General features: G+C 54.5%; 2 protein-coding genes across 9 annotated transcripts in view; both read left to right on the forward strand.

The window, feature by feature from the left end:
* SPTBN4 (spectrin beta, non-erythrocytic 4) overlaps positions 1 to 1,983 on the forward strand; it is a 71,237-nt gene extending 69,254 nt beyond the window's left edge. For 5 of the 7 annotated variants that reach the window (XM_059153190.1, XM_059153192.1, XM_059153191.1 and 2 more), the window contains one exon: positions 924 to 1,983. In XM_059153190.1, coding sequence (XP_059009173.1) covers positions 924 to 1,082 — 159 coding nt within the window. In that variant the 3' untranslated portion in view covers positions 1,083 to 1,983. The remainder of the gene's footprint in view (positions 1 to 923) is intronic. The other 2 variants (XR_009348888.1, XM_059153194.1) reach the window with 2 other exon arrangements.
* Positions 1,984 to 2,352: 369 nt separating this feature from the next.
* On the forward strand, positions 2,353 to 13,468 carry SHKBP1 (SH3KBP1 binding protein 1). 2 transcript variants are annotated; one of them, XM_059153202.1, is made up of 18 exons: positions 2,353 to 2,501; positions 2,707 to 2,760; positions 2,908 to 2,953; positions 3,062 to 3,135; positions 3,454 to 3,512; positions 3,735 to 3,815; positions 5,101 to 5,262; positions 5,355 to 5,445; positions 5,539 to 5,729; positions 6,275 to 6,390; positions 7,154 to 7,241; positions 7,355 to 7,471; positions 9,535 to 9,705; positions 10,658 to 10,813; positions 11,184 to 11,280; positions 12,305 to 12,483; positions 12,772 to 12,886; positions 13,038 to 13,468. In XM_059153202.1, the coding sequence occupies exons 1-18, from the start codon at positions 2,416 to 2,418 to the stop codon at positions 13,267 to 13,269; spliced, it is 2,115 nt and encodes a 704-aa protein (XP_059009185.1). In that variant the 5' UTR covers positions 2,353 to 2,415; the 3' UTR covers positions 13,270 to 13,468. The 2 variants fall into 2 exon arrangements, with proteins under 2 accessions (XP_059009185.1, XP_059009186.1); XM_059153203.1 differs by lacking the exon at positions 3,735 to 3,815.
* Positions 13,469 to 16,062: the final 2,594 nt, after the last annotated feature.

The raw sequence follows: 16,062 nt of genomic DNA on the forward strand, positions 1-16,062 counted from the left end.
TCTGAGAGGACATCAGACAGATAAGAGGTGGGAGTTAGCTGAAAAGGGATGGTACAAGCAGAGAGAACTGCCAAGGGCAGAGAACCAGAGGTGCTGAAATGCAAAGCATTAACTGTGCTGGTGAAGGGTTCAAAGAAGGATCCCAGGAAGGTTCCCAGGGGCTGGATCTCACAGAGCATTGTGGGCCATTTGGAGGAGGTTGGAGTTTGTCCTAAGGGCACTGGGGAGCCATGGCAGAATTTTGAGCAAGGTTGGGGAGGGAGTGATGAAGTTTACAGTGATATATAAGATCTCCCTGGTAATATGCATGGTAAACTAGGGGAAGGGAACCAGGACAGGGACCCACGTGGGGACTGCACAAGGCTGGACCCCAGCTGACCTGTGGGAGGGGAGAAATTGGCTGAGAATGAACCTTGGGACTGGGGCTAAGGAGTAAGGTCAGGGGAGGAGGAACAGGAATGGCGATGGTTTAAAGAGACGTTGAAATAATAATGCTTGTTATTCATCCTTACAAGAAGCTCTGGAGTAGGCCTGTATTCTCTCCATGCCTTCTTATTTTTAAAAATAGTTTTCCATTCTAGGGTTCTTGTGAGAAGTAAGTAAGCTGATACATACAGAGCCACTTCTGTGGCCTGGTGAACGTCAGTGCTCTGGAAATGTCTGCTGATGTTACTGGTTTTTTGTTGTTTATCTCTATAGTGGGAATATAATCCTATTGCTTAAGATTAAGTGAATCAATCCACAGAAGCACTTAGAACAGAGCGTGGCACATATTAAGGGCTATGTAACTGTTTGCATTATTATGATTAACCAATGTAAGATTGGAAAACTTATGTTCAGAGGGCGGTCCCATTCCAGGCCCATCTATTACTTAGTCTCCCTTCTTCCCAAGTCCGGACTCTGTGCCCTATTTCTCTCTCTAGGAGGAGATGAACGGCTGGCTGGAAGCTGTGGCCGCTTCCGTGGGAGAACACGCTGAGATCGCCCGCTGGGGACAGACACTACCCACCACGTCCTCCACAGACGAGGGCAATCCTAAGCGAGAGGCAGGGGAGCGCAGGGCCAGCGGGCGCCGGAAGTGACTTCCCAGCCCCTGGGCCTGACACAATCCCCGCCCCTTCTCTCCGCACTGTGGGCACAAAGACACTTTCTCTTCCGCAGGGGCGGGAGCCCCTAGTTCTACCGACACTGCGGACAGACGCGCCAAGATGGGCACTGGAAAGGAGGGGACTTCTGCACTCCAGGAAGTGGTGGGGGGATTGCTGCCCCTATAGCCATATCTCGGCCCCTTCCTGCTCACCACCCCACCCCAGGTGCTGGGGCTTCATTATTTTTATGCAATAACTGAGTTGGGGGGGGCGGGTAAAGGGGCCAGTTGAGCCAAGCCCCCTGCCCGGATCTTTGGATCCTGCCCCAAGAAGCTGGGGTGGTAGGGGCCATAATTCCTGCCCCCACCCTCCGCCCTAGGGATGGGCACGGGGCCGCTGGTGAGGTCCCCTGGACCATCCAGGGTGCTAGGGGGTGGGGAGGGGACGCCTCCTCCCCGCCTTTACCTCACTTCCAATGCTGCCTTGATCTCTGTCTGGGTAGGGAGAGTGAAGGGGTCTTGGCCCCTGCACTCCGCCGTCTCAGAGCCATGCGGTTAATTCCTGACTTAGTTTATTTTTGCAAAACGTCAACCTTCTCCTCCTCCGCCCCGCATCCGCGAAGGCTTTTAATGGGAGGGGCGTCAAAGCTCAAAACCGTCTCCCTCTCGCCTCCCCCCTCCACTGTAAAGGCCACTTTGTGAGGGGAGGGGCGAGGGGAAGCCCCCCCGCCCCCCCCGCATGCTTCTGGCAGGAGCACCTCCCTGGGGAGTGGGGGAACCGGGTTGTGGGCAGCCCCCATGGCCGCCTGGGGGAGCCGCTGGGGCCCGGGGGTGTGGGGCGGTGTGGCAGGCGCACACTGTATGTACCTATAATAAATCCTTTGGCTTTGACGGTCTATGCGGGTTTGTTCGCGTTTCATGGGCGGCGTCTGGGAGGATGTGTGGGGTGGAGTGGAGGGGGCGGAGCAGGGAAAGACTGACTGCAGAGAACATTTAGATATCCTCTTCGTGTGTACTCATTTAGGGATCTAAACACAAGTCCCCGACAAAACACCTAGATTCTATTCTTAAAATGAGAACCAGAAGGATAGCGGAATGTTTCGCTAACCCTTGTAGCTAAACTTCCCCAAAGGGGCCTTGCGGTACGTCCCGTCCAGCACAGGAAAGGCGAGTCCCTTTAAGGAGGCGGAGAAATTAACTGCGACGGGTGAGCTCTTTGTCCAATCGCCGGCGGCTCCGGAGTTTCCAGGCCAATGAGCAGGCGGTGAGGGCGGGGCCCGAGTACAGACCCGGAAGCGGGTGCAGGCCAGCCGGCTCGCCGGGGGGCCATGGCAGCCACCGCTCCTGCAGCCGAGGGGGTCCCAGGTCGGGGGCCTCCTGGGGAGGTGATTCATCTGAACGTGGGAGGCAAGAGGTGAGTGTAGGAGATTCCTGAGACCCCCCCACCCCGGGAGTGGAGAGCGGAATGGGAGTACCCGCCTCTCCCGGGGGGAATCCTTGTCCATCAGGGATTGCTCCGCCTCTTTCTGAAGGCGCGAGTGCCTGGACTGACGCCCTGGGGTTAGGAGCCGCATTCCTTACCCTTCCTCCCTCGAGTCTGCTTACTTTCCCCCGCTTAGATTCAGTACCTCTCGTCAGACTCTCACCTGGATCCCAGACTCCTTCTTCTCCAGGTGATCGGGAGAGTGAGTTTGGGGCGGGCTGTGGGGGGTCGGGAAGAAACAGTATGGGGAACCCTAATTCCCCCACTCACCCTCCCCACCGCCCCCCGACACACACACCGTGGCCCGTGACACCTCCTCTGTGTCCTCTCCATGCAGTCTTCTGAGCGGACGCATCTCAACACTGAAAGATGAGACCGGAGCCGTGAGTAGGGCATAGACCTGAAACGGGGCAGCGGGGCTAGGAGGAGGGACAGGACACCCGCTCAGTCGCGCTCTTTGCCCCATCCATCCTCTGCCTCCCTTCCCGCAGATCTTCATCGACAGGGACCCCACCGTCTTCGCCCCCATCCTCAACTTCCTGCGCACCAAAGAGTTGGAACCCAGGTTTGCATGGGCATAAAAGGACCCCACCGTCTTCCCGTCTTCACCTTCTTCCACTCAGAACGTTCACTTAAGCTCTTCCATCCTATTTAAATCGCGTCCTTAGAATTTACCCCAAACACACACACACACACACACACACACACACACACACACACACATTTTCATTGCCCATATATATCATCACGGCTTAGATTCTTGATCCAGTCAAAATTTGCTACCTCTTGGGATTCTCTAGGCAGTTTTGAAAACTTCCCGCTCAGAATTCACTACCCATTCCCACTCCCCAGACTCTGACTCTTAGTCAATTCTGCTACCCAGGGGTGTCCACGGTTCCAGCCTCCTCCACGAAGCCCAGTTCTATGGGCTCACTCCGCTGGGTAAGTGGGGACCACATTAGATCTTCATTGCACAGAAAACGAGCCCCAGCTCTCCTGATGCTCCCTCTCCCCACTCTCCTGAAGGAAGGAAGTTTGGGTTAGAGCTGAGAGCACTGGAATTGGTCCTGGGTCTCAGGGGGAGTGGTGGAGAATGAGCTAGGCGAAGAGGATAGGATCTGCTTTAGGACTCTCCAAGTCCCAGTTTGAGTTATTCTGCCTCAGTTCGCCGCCTGCAACTGCGGGAGGAGTTGGACCGGTCTTCTTGTGGAAGCGTACTCTTCAATGGTTATCTGCCTCCACCAGGTGGGCACAACTAAAGGATGGAGGGGAAGGAGGGTGGACTAAAGACTACATTTCCCATAAGGTCGCAGCCCTTGGGGACCTGTGCTGGGAGCCCTGACACTCTATGGGAATTGTAGTCCTATATCACAGGCCAGACTGATAGAAAGGAAGTAGGAAACAGCCTTTCCAGTGAGGCAGTGGTCCAGCTAGCCCCATGGAGGCTCAGAAGTATGCCTTAAATCTGAAGGGGGTTTCGGTCCAGGTTTGATTTCCCTGTGGGGAAGCTTAGGAAGGACTGGGGTCTTTTGCATGGAAGGGAGAAAAGGGGAGTTATTGGCTATAATCACCATGGGACCTTGGATCGATTGCCCCACTGGGCATAGAAAATATGCCCCAGTGGTTATCAGAACTGCAGTCCACTAGGCTTTGCTGATGAGTAGAAGGAACAAAATGGGGAAGTTTGATTTATGACTATTTCCCTAACCTCAGTCAATACCGACCTTCATGAAGTTTGCCAAATGAGAAGATCTCTGCTTTTGTTTTTTAAACTTAGTTTTACTGCGTTGTTTTTAAAAAGTAATTGTTTAAAGTTTATTTATTGATTTAAGTAATCTTTATGCCCCACGTGGGGCTCAGACTCACAAACCTGAGATCAAGAGTCCCATGCCCTCCCAACTGAGCCAACCACAGTGCCTGGCACAAGAGCCATTTTACATAGGAGTTTTATATCACTGCCTTTATACCATGAATAAGTAAACGTGAAAATGAACCCCTCCCAAATACCAGTGTTGTGATGCTATTGCCTGCCAAGAAGATAGGCTTCCATTTCTTTTTTTTTTTTTTTTTTTTTTTTAAGATTTTATCTATTTGACAGAAGGAGCAAATGAGAGAGAGAACAAGCACAAGCAGGGGGAGGGGCAGACAGGAGCTTTATGTGGGACTCGATCCCAGGACCCTGGGATTATGACCTGAGCCAAAGGCAGCTGCTTAACTGGCTGAGCCACCCAGGTGCTCTATCCTTCCGTTTGTTAAAACAGATTAGCAAACACTGAAAAGGCAGCCTGTGAGGGCAGCACCAAACTGATTCATCCTTTGTGATGGGCTCAAAGGAACCCAAGAGGGAGTAACTTGCTATGTGATTCAGTGTCATTGAATGCAGTGTCCCCACACCACCTAAAATCTTTTCCCCAGGAGACTCTGCCCTACCTGGGGGGAATTCAGTATCTGGCATATTTTAAGTGCTCACGATGTGGCCATTAGTACTATTGTTACCATTATTGTCACTCTGCTCTTGTCCCTGCCATAGTGTTCCCAGTGAAGCGGCGGAACCGGCACAGCCTAGTGGGGCCCCAGCAGTCAGGGGGACGCCCAGCCCCCGTTCGACGCAGCAACACCATGCCCCCCAACCTGGGCAATGCCGGGCTGCTGGGCCGCATGCTGGATGAGAGAGCCCCGCCCTCCCCTTCGGGTACTTTGCAGTCCCCTGGGAGGCTGGGGCAGCTAGTGGGACCCCTGCGACCCTGACCCTGTCCTGATCCCCGTTCTTCCTACCCCCTCAAGGGCTTCCGGAGGAGCCGGGGATGGTGCGCCTGGTGTGTGGGCATCACAACTGGATCGCTGTGGCTTACACCCAGTTCCTTGTCTGCTACAGGTGCTTGGGGAGGGTGGTGGCCCAAGGCTCCAGCCCTGTGGATTGTGGGGGAGGGGTCATGGTGACCATTGATGATATCCCCCCATCCCCCAGGCTCAAGGAAGCCTCTGGCTGGCAGCTGGTGTTTTCCAGTCCACGCCTGGACTGGCCCATTGAGCGGCTGGCACTCACGGCTCGGGTGCTTGGTGGGGCTTTGGGTGAGCATGACAAGATGGTGGCAGCGGCCACAGGCAGCGAGATCCTGCTGTGGGCTCTACAGGCCGAAGGTGGTGGCTCTGAGATAGGTAGGATACCAGGACTTTTCCAGAACCTCCTGCCCTCTAGAGACCTCTGGTCTCTTAGAATTCTCTATCCCACTGGAACCCTGTGGCCCATTCAAACAACCCACCACATATGGTTCTCACACCCATAAAGATTCTTTGCATTATTAAGATGTTCCTACCCTTTAGAATTCTGTATCCTGTTAGAATGCCTCAGCTTGTAGAAAAATCCACTCACATACAATCCTCCCCTCTGTCAGAATTCCCTGCCCTGTTAGATCTCCATGCCTATAGAATCGCAGGGCCTGTTAGAATCAGTATTCCCATTAGAAATCTCTATTTGGGAAAAAAAAAAAAATCTCTATTTCCCTTGTTGAAAATCTCCACCATGTTAGAATTCCACGCCCCATCAAGAATCTGGCTTGTATAATCCTCTGTAATTCCTGCTGGAATCTTCTGTAAAGATTCCACCGCCCAGCTGAAGCCTCAGGGCCTTGGAATTCTTCCTGCCCCCTCCCTTCTCCCTCATGAGGTGGGGTCCTGGTTAAAGTGCTCCTTGCCCTCTGCAGGCGTCTTCCATCTGGGGGTGCCCGTGGAGGCCTTATTCTTCGTTGGGAACCAGCTCATTGCCACAAGCCACACGGGGCGCATCGGGGTGTGGAATGCTGTCACCAAGCACTGGCAGGTCAGAGTGCTGGCTGGCCTGGCTGCCTCTTTCCCAGGTGTCCAAACCATACAGACCCAGGGAGGGGTGCCTTTCTGCTCTGCCCCCCTGGAAAGAGACAGAGAACCCAGTGGTGGGCCAGATCCTGGTGGGAGTGCTGGCAGGAGAAAGGCCTAAGGGATGTCAGATCAGGGAGACCTTCTGGAAGAGGGGCTGCCAAGCTGACAGGAAAGATGATGGATTTGCAAAGGAGGAGAGTGGATTCTCCAGGCACTGAACAGGGGAGCGGGTGAGTGGAGACGCTGTAGGAGGCAGAAACCCAGAGGGAGACGTGCAAATGTCTGTCATTCCCTCTGCACCCTCCCAAACCCTGTCTAAATGGAAAGAAAAATACATCTCCAGTGTGGCTTTCTCCCGTCCAGTGTGTTTGGGAGGGACAGACAGAGATAGAAGGAAACAGACAAATAGAAGTAGAGGAAGTGGGAAAGAGGGGACAGAGAGCGGGAAGGGTAGACGGAGGGGCGGTGTGGTACGGTGAAGGGATGCAGAGAGATAGACAGAGGGGACTAAAAAAAGCCAGAAAGACAGAGTCAAAGAGAGGCTAAGAGACAGAGGCCTCAGAGATTTCTAGAGATGGAGAGACACAGATGGAGATAGGCCTGGAGCAGGTAAGGCTGGAGAGAGGCAGGCCTAGAAACTCTGGGAGTGTTCTGGAGTTGGGGGGTGGATGCCCTGAGGGGTGCTGTGCCCGGCCCCCAGCCACAGCCAGTCCTGCCTGCGCCAGGTCCAGGAGGTACAACCCATCACCAGCTATGATGCAGCGGGTTCCTTCCTTCTCCTGGGCTGCGACAACGGCTCCATCTACTATGTGGGTAAGCAGCAGCCAGCCCCCCTCATGCCCCAGAACCTTCCTGGGGAAGCGGAAAAGGAGGGGAAAGCCTAGGTGGCTTGAACAACCCCATCCAACCCTCCCTGCCCAACCCAGATGTGCAGAAGTTTCCCCTGCGCATGAAGGACAATGATCTCCTTGTCAGTGAGCTCTACCGGGACCCAGCAGAGGATGGAGTCACAGCCCTCAGCGTCTACCTCACCCCCAAAACCAGTAAGCTCTGATGGGCTCCCCGCTCTGCCATCAACCCCTGCCCCCAGCTTGCTCCCCACCACTTATGTAGCTTGAACCAGTGAGATTTGACTGGGGGCAGGGCGGGGGGGTGGGGGGAGGTGGGGCAATGCTGGGAGGGAGATTCAACTCTTGTTTAGTCATTCACCAAACACTCACTGAGCACCACTTGTGTGAAAGCACTCTTCCAGGTGCTGCACCATGGCAGACCCCTCCAACTGGGGGCAGAACTGGCCACTAGTAGTTCACCTTTGGGTTTTTTTTCACCTCTGCATTTAGGGCATGACACCTGTGCGCTCATAAAACAAAGAAGGTGCACATTTTCTAGTTCTTTCACTCGGGCAGTTTTTTGTTGTGGTTTCTTGACTTCAAATCCAGAGCAATAGGTTCCTTTTTGTTTGTTTGTTTGTTTGTTTGTTTGTTTTGGAGCTGTGATTCACCTAGTGGAGCATTCCCCATTTTAAAGTGTGTACTTGAGTGATTTTTCGGAGATTCACACTGGTGTGCACACATCACTACCGTGTCATTCCTGAGCAGGATTTTTATCACCCGAAAAATGAACCCTGAACTCGTTAGCTGTCATACCCTGTTCTCCCTCCTGACAGCCCCCAGAGACCTAATTTATTTTCTGCTTCTGTGGATTGGCTGATTCTGGACATTTCATGTACACAGGACACGGGACCATAATAATCTGGCTTTTTTCACCTAGCATAACGGCAAAAATTTATTTTTTCTTTCTTTCTTCTTTTTTTTTTTTTTTTTTTTCATGGGGATTGCTTTCTGGATCTTGAGTTATTGCCTGTTCCCAGGATTTGAAGGTTTTCCCCTCTACTTTCTCCTAGAGGCTTTGCAGTTTTAGCTTTTTTTCTTTTTTTTTTAAGATTTTATTTATTTATTTGACAGAGTGAGAGAGATCACAAGTAGGCAGAGAGGCCAGCAGAGACAGACAGGGAAGCAGGCTCCCTGCTGAGCAGAGAGCCCAATGTGGGGCTCAATCCCAGGACCCTGAGGTCATGACCTGAGCTAAAGGCAGAGGCTTAGCCATCTGAGCCATCCAGACGTCCCCAGTTTTAACTTTTTTAAGATTTTATTTATTTATTTGACAGAGATCACAAATGGGTGGAGAGGCAGGCAGAGAGAGGGGGAAGCAGGCTCCCTGCTGAACAGAGAGCCCAATGTGGGGCTTGATCCCAGGACCCTGGGATCATGACCTGAGCTGAAGGCAGAGGCTTTAACCCACTGAGCCACCCAGGCACCCCCAGTTTTAACTTTTTATACACAGGTTTCTGCTGCCTTTACCATTACCTTTTATGTATGGTGTGAGGTAAGGCTCACAGTTCATTTTTTTCCCCAGCAGCAGTAAAAGAGTAACACACCTAACTTCCCACTGTCATCCCCTTTCCTCCACGGAGGACCCCTTGCTCATTTCATGTATTTATTCCTTTCTTCCCCAGCCCCCACCATGCCGCGTGCCACCATACTGTCATTTCTCTCTTCATTTGTTTGTGTCCTTACAAGATAGGTGTTGTCAGCAGGCTTTGAAATCGCAGAAACGAGCCTGGGTGTATATGTCACTTGTCCCCTTCCTTTTTTGCCCACCCTGCCTTAGGCTTAATGTCCATCTGTGTGACTGTGCACGATCCTAATCCAAGGTTTTGAGCCGCTGCACAAAATACAAAACCACGTTTTACCTACCCACATTCCTTAAGATGGTCCATTAAGTCTCCAACCGTTGCAAAATAATCATTCCCCTCTGGAAGGTGGTGAAGGTGGGCAGTCCCTCAGACACCCAGTTGCATTCTCTTGTCTTACTGTCCGTCTGCTTATATGTCTCTGCTTTTCAGTCTTTTGCTCTGTAACCCCATCTCTCTCTGTGTCTGTCGGTCATTATAGCCCTCTCCGAGATCCAGTTTCTTGGTTACCTTTGCCTCCCTGTTTCTCTATTTTTCTCTATGAGCTCTGTCTCTGTCTCTCTCTTGTTTTCTGTCTCTGCTTCTCTCTCTCTCTCTGATTGGTTCCTCTCTTCGTCCTTGGCCCCTCCCCAGGTGACAGTGGGAACTGGATTGAGATTGCCTATGGCACCAGCTCTGGGGGTGTGCGGGTCATCGTCCAGCACCCTGAAACCGTGGGCTCAGGGCCCCAGCTTTTCCAGACATTCACTGTGCACCGCAGCCCCGTCACCAAGATCATGCTCTCGGAGAAGCACCTCATCTCAGGTGGGCCTCGCCGGGCTGTCCCCACTGCCCATCTCCCTGCAGGATGGTGGCCCAGAAGGGAGTGTGAAACCAGGGAGTGACAGAGAGAATTTTAACCTGGAACGGTAATTGCAGAAGTGGGAGAATCCTATAAAGGGACCCATCCAGGCGAGAGCGAGTAACTCACCAAGTCCGCAAACATTGATGGAGCACCTGTCATGGGCCAGGCACCGGGGATACAGTGATGGACAAGACAGGCCAAATCCCTATCCCTGGGGAGCTCATGTTCTGCTGGGGGTGGCAAATGATAAATACATCAGAATAGAAACCACCAACAAGCAGTGATGAAGACCAAGAATAAAAAATCAGAGCTGTGTGCATGGCTAGAGTATAGTGGGGTCACTGGGGAAGGAGTTTGGAGCTGAAACAAAGGAGTGGGCAGAGCAGCTTGATGGGGACAGCCGTTCCAGCAGAGGGAACAGGCATTGCAAAGGCTCTGAGCTGGGAGAGTGATGGATGGATCTGAGTGGGGAGCAGGGAGCCCCTGTGCCTGGAGTGGTGAGGGCGACAGAGCCACGCAGGACTCTGTCCTTGACCCTTATTGGGAAGGAGTCTCTGGAAGGAATGCTGTGAGCAGAGGAGGGCCATGTGTTCACAGGGTCCCTCTGGCTGGGTGTGGGGACAGACCCTGGGGGCAGGACAGGAGCAGAGAGTCCAGGGAGGAGGAAGTGATGATGGACAGGACCAGGGTGGGGACAGTGATGGGGTTAGGTGAGATTGCTCTGGAATGATTCTGGAGGCAGAGCCAAGAGGATTTTTAACCATTCCGTGTTCTGGGGCATTCTCTAAAGGGGAGGAATTCATAGGGGCCCACATCAGGACACCTTCATGGGGGTCCTCCTGGGGCTCGAGAGTATGGGGTGGTGGGGATGCCATAGCTGGCCTGACCTGTGCCCACCCCCTTGCTCCCCAGTCTGTGCCGACAACAACCATGTGCGCACGTGGTCCGTGACTCGCTTCCGGGGCATGATTTCCACCCAGCCTGGCTCCACCCCGCTCGCTTCCTTCAAGATCTTGGCACTGGAGTCGGCCGACGGGCATGGCGGCTGCAGCGCCGGCAATGACATTGGTGCCTACCAGCCACTGGCCCCTGGCCCCATGCGCCCTGCCTGACCCCCACTGGCTGCCATTGGCCCCTTCCTCAGCCTGGTGGACCTCCATTCTCTTCCCACCACCCCCAACCCCGTTGAATTCTGTTATCCCATTGTGTCCTCTGACTGCCCCCTGACCTGGGCTCCCCGACCCTGCATCCCTGAACTCCACTGACTGTTGCTAACCCCCGGCCCTCTGTGAGATCACCCAATTCCAGAAACCTATGAATGGGGACCTAGGGTCCTGGGAGGGTCTCATCCACAGGGAAGGAGGCAGAACCTGGGAGTCTGGAGTCCCAGGGACCCCTGCTGGGCCTGACTCCCCTGCCCCCCATCATCCTGGCGCAGGCCCCTATGGCGAGCGGGATGACCAGCAGGTATTCATTCAGAAGGTGGTGCCAAACGCCAGCCAGCTCTTTGTGCGTCTTTCGTCCACTGGGCAGAGGTGAGGACCATCCCATCAAACGGGGTGCAGGGAGTGGTCAGAGGAGAAGGCAAGATAACAGCTGGGGCATGGAGGCCAAAAGCGGGGTCCTAGCCGAGGGACCCCTGAAGGAGCAAGGGCTAGGAGGGAGCCCGAGGCCTGGCCTGGGTTCGGGGGCTGGAGGAAGCAAAGGGGTGACACATACGGGTGGCAGTGACGCAGGAGAAACCCCAGGAGCCTGTGCTGGATGTCAGGCAGGTGGCCCAGGGTGATCAGGGCCTGGTGTGGGGGCAGGGGGCACAGGTGCGGGTGTCTGGGCCAGGGGGTGGGGTGCGGGCTGCAGGCTGCTGTAGGAGCCCTGACGGGGTGCTCACCCTAACCTGGGAGGGGGGTCTGTGAGGCTTTTCTTGAGGAGGGAGTCCTGAGGTTCTCAAGGCTAGAAGTGACCAAATAGGACATCCAGTGGGGTTCAGCGTGGTCCTGGGGCTGGAGCAGTGGCCAGGTTGTAAGGGGGGGCGCAGGGCGATCCGGTGGAAGAATGGAAAGAGATTGCCTGGAGCGTGGCCACTGCAGGGGCTAGACTGGAGGTTGGCACTGGGGACCCATGGTCACTGCGGGGGGTGTTGGACTGGAGGTTGGCTAGGAGCCACAAAGCCCAGTGAGGAGGCTGGGACAGGTGCCTGGCCTGAGAAGGCAGTGCTCAACTGGGTCAGACAGGAGGGGAGGAGGGGACCCTGGGAGAGATGCTGGAGGCGGAGGGGACTGGTTGGGGGGAACGATAGGAGATGAGGGAGGTGCCCAGAATGACTCAGGCCTTCCCTGCAGTGGGACCAGGGGAGAGCAGCAGATGTGGGGGAGAATCCCTCCTGAGGCAGCAGCACCCGGAGAGAGAACATGGGGTGGGGGGCGGGGGGGATAAGGAGCCTTGGGATGGTGGTTGCAAAGGCAGGAACTGAGGCCATAACGGTGAGGTCTGAAGCCCTGGAAGCATGTAAGGACAAGATGACTAGCCACGGGCAGGGTGACCCCCTCCCCTCTATCTCAGGGTGTGCTCCGTGCGCTCCGTGGACGGCTCCCCCACCACCGCCTTTACGGTCCTCGAGTGTGAGGGCTCCCGGCGGCTTGGCTCTCGGCCCCGGCGCTACCTGCTCACCGGCCAGGCCAATGGCAGCCTGGCCATGTGGGACCTCACCACCGCAATGGACGGCCTCGGCCAGGCCCCTGGTACTCCCTGCCCCGCCTCAGTGCTATCCCAGAACCCCCCAGTCCCCACTCCAGCCCCTCTCCACGACCCCCTTCCTCAGTCTCCCTCCCTAAGCCCTTGGCCTCTGACCCCTTTCCTCTGCCTTTGAACCCTACCTTGCCCCAGGGTGTCAACCCCGCCCTCTTAGCTTCTGACCCCTGGACCTCTGCCTTTTTTCTCCCGTCCTGACCTCAGCCCTTGCACATGACCCTTGTCCCTTGCCCAGTGATCCTTGTCTTGCCCCCCTGACCCACTTCCATGCCCCCCAGCCGGTGGCCTGACGGAGGAAGAGCTGATGCAGCAGCTGGAGCAGTGTGAGCTAGCGCCCCTGTCTGCCTCCAGGAGCTCCCTCCGGAGCCCCTCCCCCCGCACCTCTGTCACCAGGTAGGCCTGACTTCACTTCCCCTTTGTGCAGTGGGGGAGGAGTCCCAATAGGGCCGTGGGGGGGGGGGTTTGCTGGTGAGCAGCAACCCCTCACCAGCCCAGGATGACCTACCCTGACCCTCATCACACCCACCCACCCCCGCCCGCCCAGTCTTCACTTGGCCTCCAGCAGCACCTCCTTGTCTGGCCGGCGCGGGAGCCCAAGCCCCCCACAGGCTGAGGCCCGGCGTCGTGGGGCAGGTAACTTCGTGGAACGCTGCCAAGAACTGGTGCGGGCTGGGCCAGAGCCCCGCCGGCCACCAACACCAGCCCCTCGGCCCGCCACGGGTCTGGGAGCCCCCCTTGCACCCCCCAAGGTGAAGCTCAATGAAACTTCCTTCTGAACACAGCTACCATGGTGCCTTTGGATACCCAGATCCTGGGGGTGGGGGGTCAGGGGGCCTCTGGTGCCTCCCTGCTTCCTGTCAGAGCCCTGGGTTCAGGGCCAGGGCCTCCTTGGAATGGTCACTTTTACTAAGCCCCCACTGCCCCCCCTTTTCTGGAGCCAAAGCCACCCTCCCCTAATAAAGTTCTCACTGCCAACACCTTGCTGACAGAGAAATCACAAGTAGGCAGAGCAGCAGGCAGAGAGAGAGGGGAAAGCAGGCTCCCTGCTGATCGGGGCTCCATCCCAGCCAAAGGCAGAGGCTTAACTCACTGAGCCACCCAGGTACCCCAACCTTGCTGACATTCTTAGGTTTGGGGACCCCCAGGGAAAGGGTGGGAGAGATGTGGGGACCAACCAGATGTCTGGCTATAGATTCAAGAACATCTGGCTGTCTTTCGGTTTAAGCGAAGAAGGGGAACATAATGGTTTACCCCTGGTTTCAGGCATAGTTGGATCCAGGGATTCAAAAACCCATCCAGAATGTCTTTCCATCTTTTGGCTTTGCTTGCCTCTGGCTGCATCATTCTCAGTCAGGTTTTCCCCTCTAAGTGCCAAGATGACTCCAGGTACCTCCTTAGCAACTTTTTTCCTCTCTAGCATCAGCGCAAAAAAAAAAAAAAAAAAAAAATCACATGCCCTATTCTTACTGGCTCAAATGTAGTCAGATGACCACCCCTGAACCAATCAATATGCCCCATGTGATGGAGGACTTCCACTGTTCCAAGGGTCCTGTGCTCTCACAAGCCAGGAGGTGAGCTCATTCCTCCCCTCCAACGGGAGGAGGAGTTCCTGAAAGGTGAATCAGGGTACTGTTGCCACAAGCAGGGATGAATGGCTGCAGGTCAACAGAAACACAGATGTTGGCTAGACAATTGCCACATCCTTAACATTTGTACCCTAAACCTAGCCATGGCCAACACCTTGCCCACATCCCTGGCTGCCCAGTCTCATCCCTTTCCTGCCCCAACCAGAGAAGTTATGTGAGACCCGTTCCACTCACTCCAGTTAATATCCTTGAGGTTTTCCCCTAGATAATACCTATTCCTATAGCAACTTCTCAGGAAAGTTTTCTGCCTCTTTTCCTTGGGCCAGTGAAGAGGAGAGGGGGCCAGACTCGGGACAAGGGGTTTTAGAATATTGCTAATTTGAGAATTCCAGAGTTTCTGGAATGCCAGAGTTTCTGTAACAGTGGAGAGGGGTCCAGAATGTAAGGGAATCTTCTAGAATGCTAGTGGATGAACAGCATTAGGGTTCTCCCCCTCATTTCAGAGAATGCAGTCTGTAGAGGTTTCTTGGCAAAAGGATCTGGAAGTCAATGATTCTAGAATAGGGGAGTGTTCTAGAATAATATGAATCTACACTTGTAGGACTATTTTGTATGCCAGAGTTTCTGGAATGCTGACAATTCTAGGACACAGAAAGCAATCTGGAGTACTAGAAAATCTAGAGCCTAGGGGCATTCTGGAATGTCAGCTTTTCTAGACCACTAAAGGATTTGTTGGCATTCCGAGAAATCCATAATGGCAGGGGGATCTGGATTGGCAAAGAATCTAAAATATGATTGGGAGATGAGTGATTCTAAAATGTGAGTGTTCTGGAATACCTGCAAATCTCAGACTCTGGAAATGTTTTTACATGTCGGGACATTCAGAATCCGGGGAGGTGTTTGTATGTTAGGAAGTCAAGAATGTTAGGATGTGCAAGCATCTAGAAGATGGGATGTTTTATAATGCTCCGAGATCTAGAATATTGAGATAGTTTTTCCTTGCCAGGGAATCCAGAACACTTGTGTTTCTGGAATGCTGGTGATTCTAGAACGGAGAGAGAGAGAGAATCAAAAAATCTGGAACGCCAAGGAGATTTGTCTGTTAATACTAGGGATAAAACCCTGGGTGTGAGTACATGATGGAAGGAAGCTTCTAGAATGCCATGGCTCTAGCACTCTGAGGGATTCTGAAGGGTTGAAAGCAGATCAGGATCCAAGAGATGACATAGAAACGACCCTGGGAGATACTGGCACTGTCAGGGAGGGATTGGGAGCCTGGGGGAATCCAGAGGCAGGGGGGATGGGAAGCCAACACCATCCCCGGAAGTTGTAGTGGTGAGCCAGAGGCTGTTGCCTAGCAACAAGCATTGAAGATGCCCAGGCTCCCAGGCAGAAGGGAGAAATTTCGGCAGCGCCCCCAGCAAATGCTCCAGCCACGGGGTAGGAGGTGAGGAGGAGGGCAGGGGGGGGGAGGGTTGTCAGGACACGCTGTCCTGCCGGGCCATGTTAACCAGATTGCGGGGGCTTCACAAAAACTGGGACACAGCACAAATTCAGTGGGCAGTCAGGCACTCCATCATCATGCTAGGACTGCCCATGGATGCCCGCGAGTGGGGCCCGAGTGTCGCTGTTACTGCTCTAAAGAGCTGCGTGTCCCTGGATGGCGAGTAGGCCCAGATTCTGGCTGTCAGTGTGGGATGGAGGCATGGATTGCTGTAGGTGGCAGTAACAGTGTGCGTGTGGCTGTGTGAGTTAACCAGGGTGCCTCGCTGTAATGCGGGGGGGTGAGGGGTGCCCTTTCATCCTGCACACCCTCCACTGGAAGAAGGAGCTGGAGTGGGGGGGGGCGGTGAGGATGAATCTGGATCGGTTGATATTCTTAGTCTAGAATGGACCCTATATGGTCTGGGCCCCAGGCCTTCTATCCTGTGGGGGTGAAGCCTGTGACCCGCTGGGGGCGGGGCCAAGTTTCCAGAACTGGAA

The sequence above is a fragment of the Mustela lutreola genome, chromosome 16 (assembly GCF_030435805.1).
Source record: "Mustela lutreola isolate mMusLut2 chromosome 16, mMusLut2.pri, whole genome shotgun sequence".
Lineage (NCBI taxonomy): Eukaryota > Metazoa > Chordata > Mammalia > Carnivora > Mustelidae > Mustela > Mustela lutreola.

Coding starts and splice junctions, on each gene's coding strand:
- SHKBP1 (XM_059153202.1), top strand. CDS start 2,416: ATGGCAGCCACCGCTCCTGCAGCCGAGGGGGTCCCAGGTCGGGGGCCT. Junction 3,513..3,734: donor CTATGGGCTCACTCCGCTGG/GTAAGTGGGGAC, acceptor ATTCTGCCTCAG/TTCGCCGCCTGCAACTGCGG. Junction 11,281..12,304: donor CTTTCGTCCACTGGGCAGAG/GTGAGGACCATC, acceptor CCTCTATCTCAG/GGTGTGCTCCGTGCGCTCCG.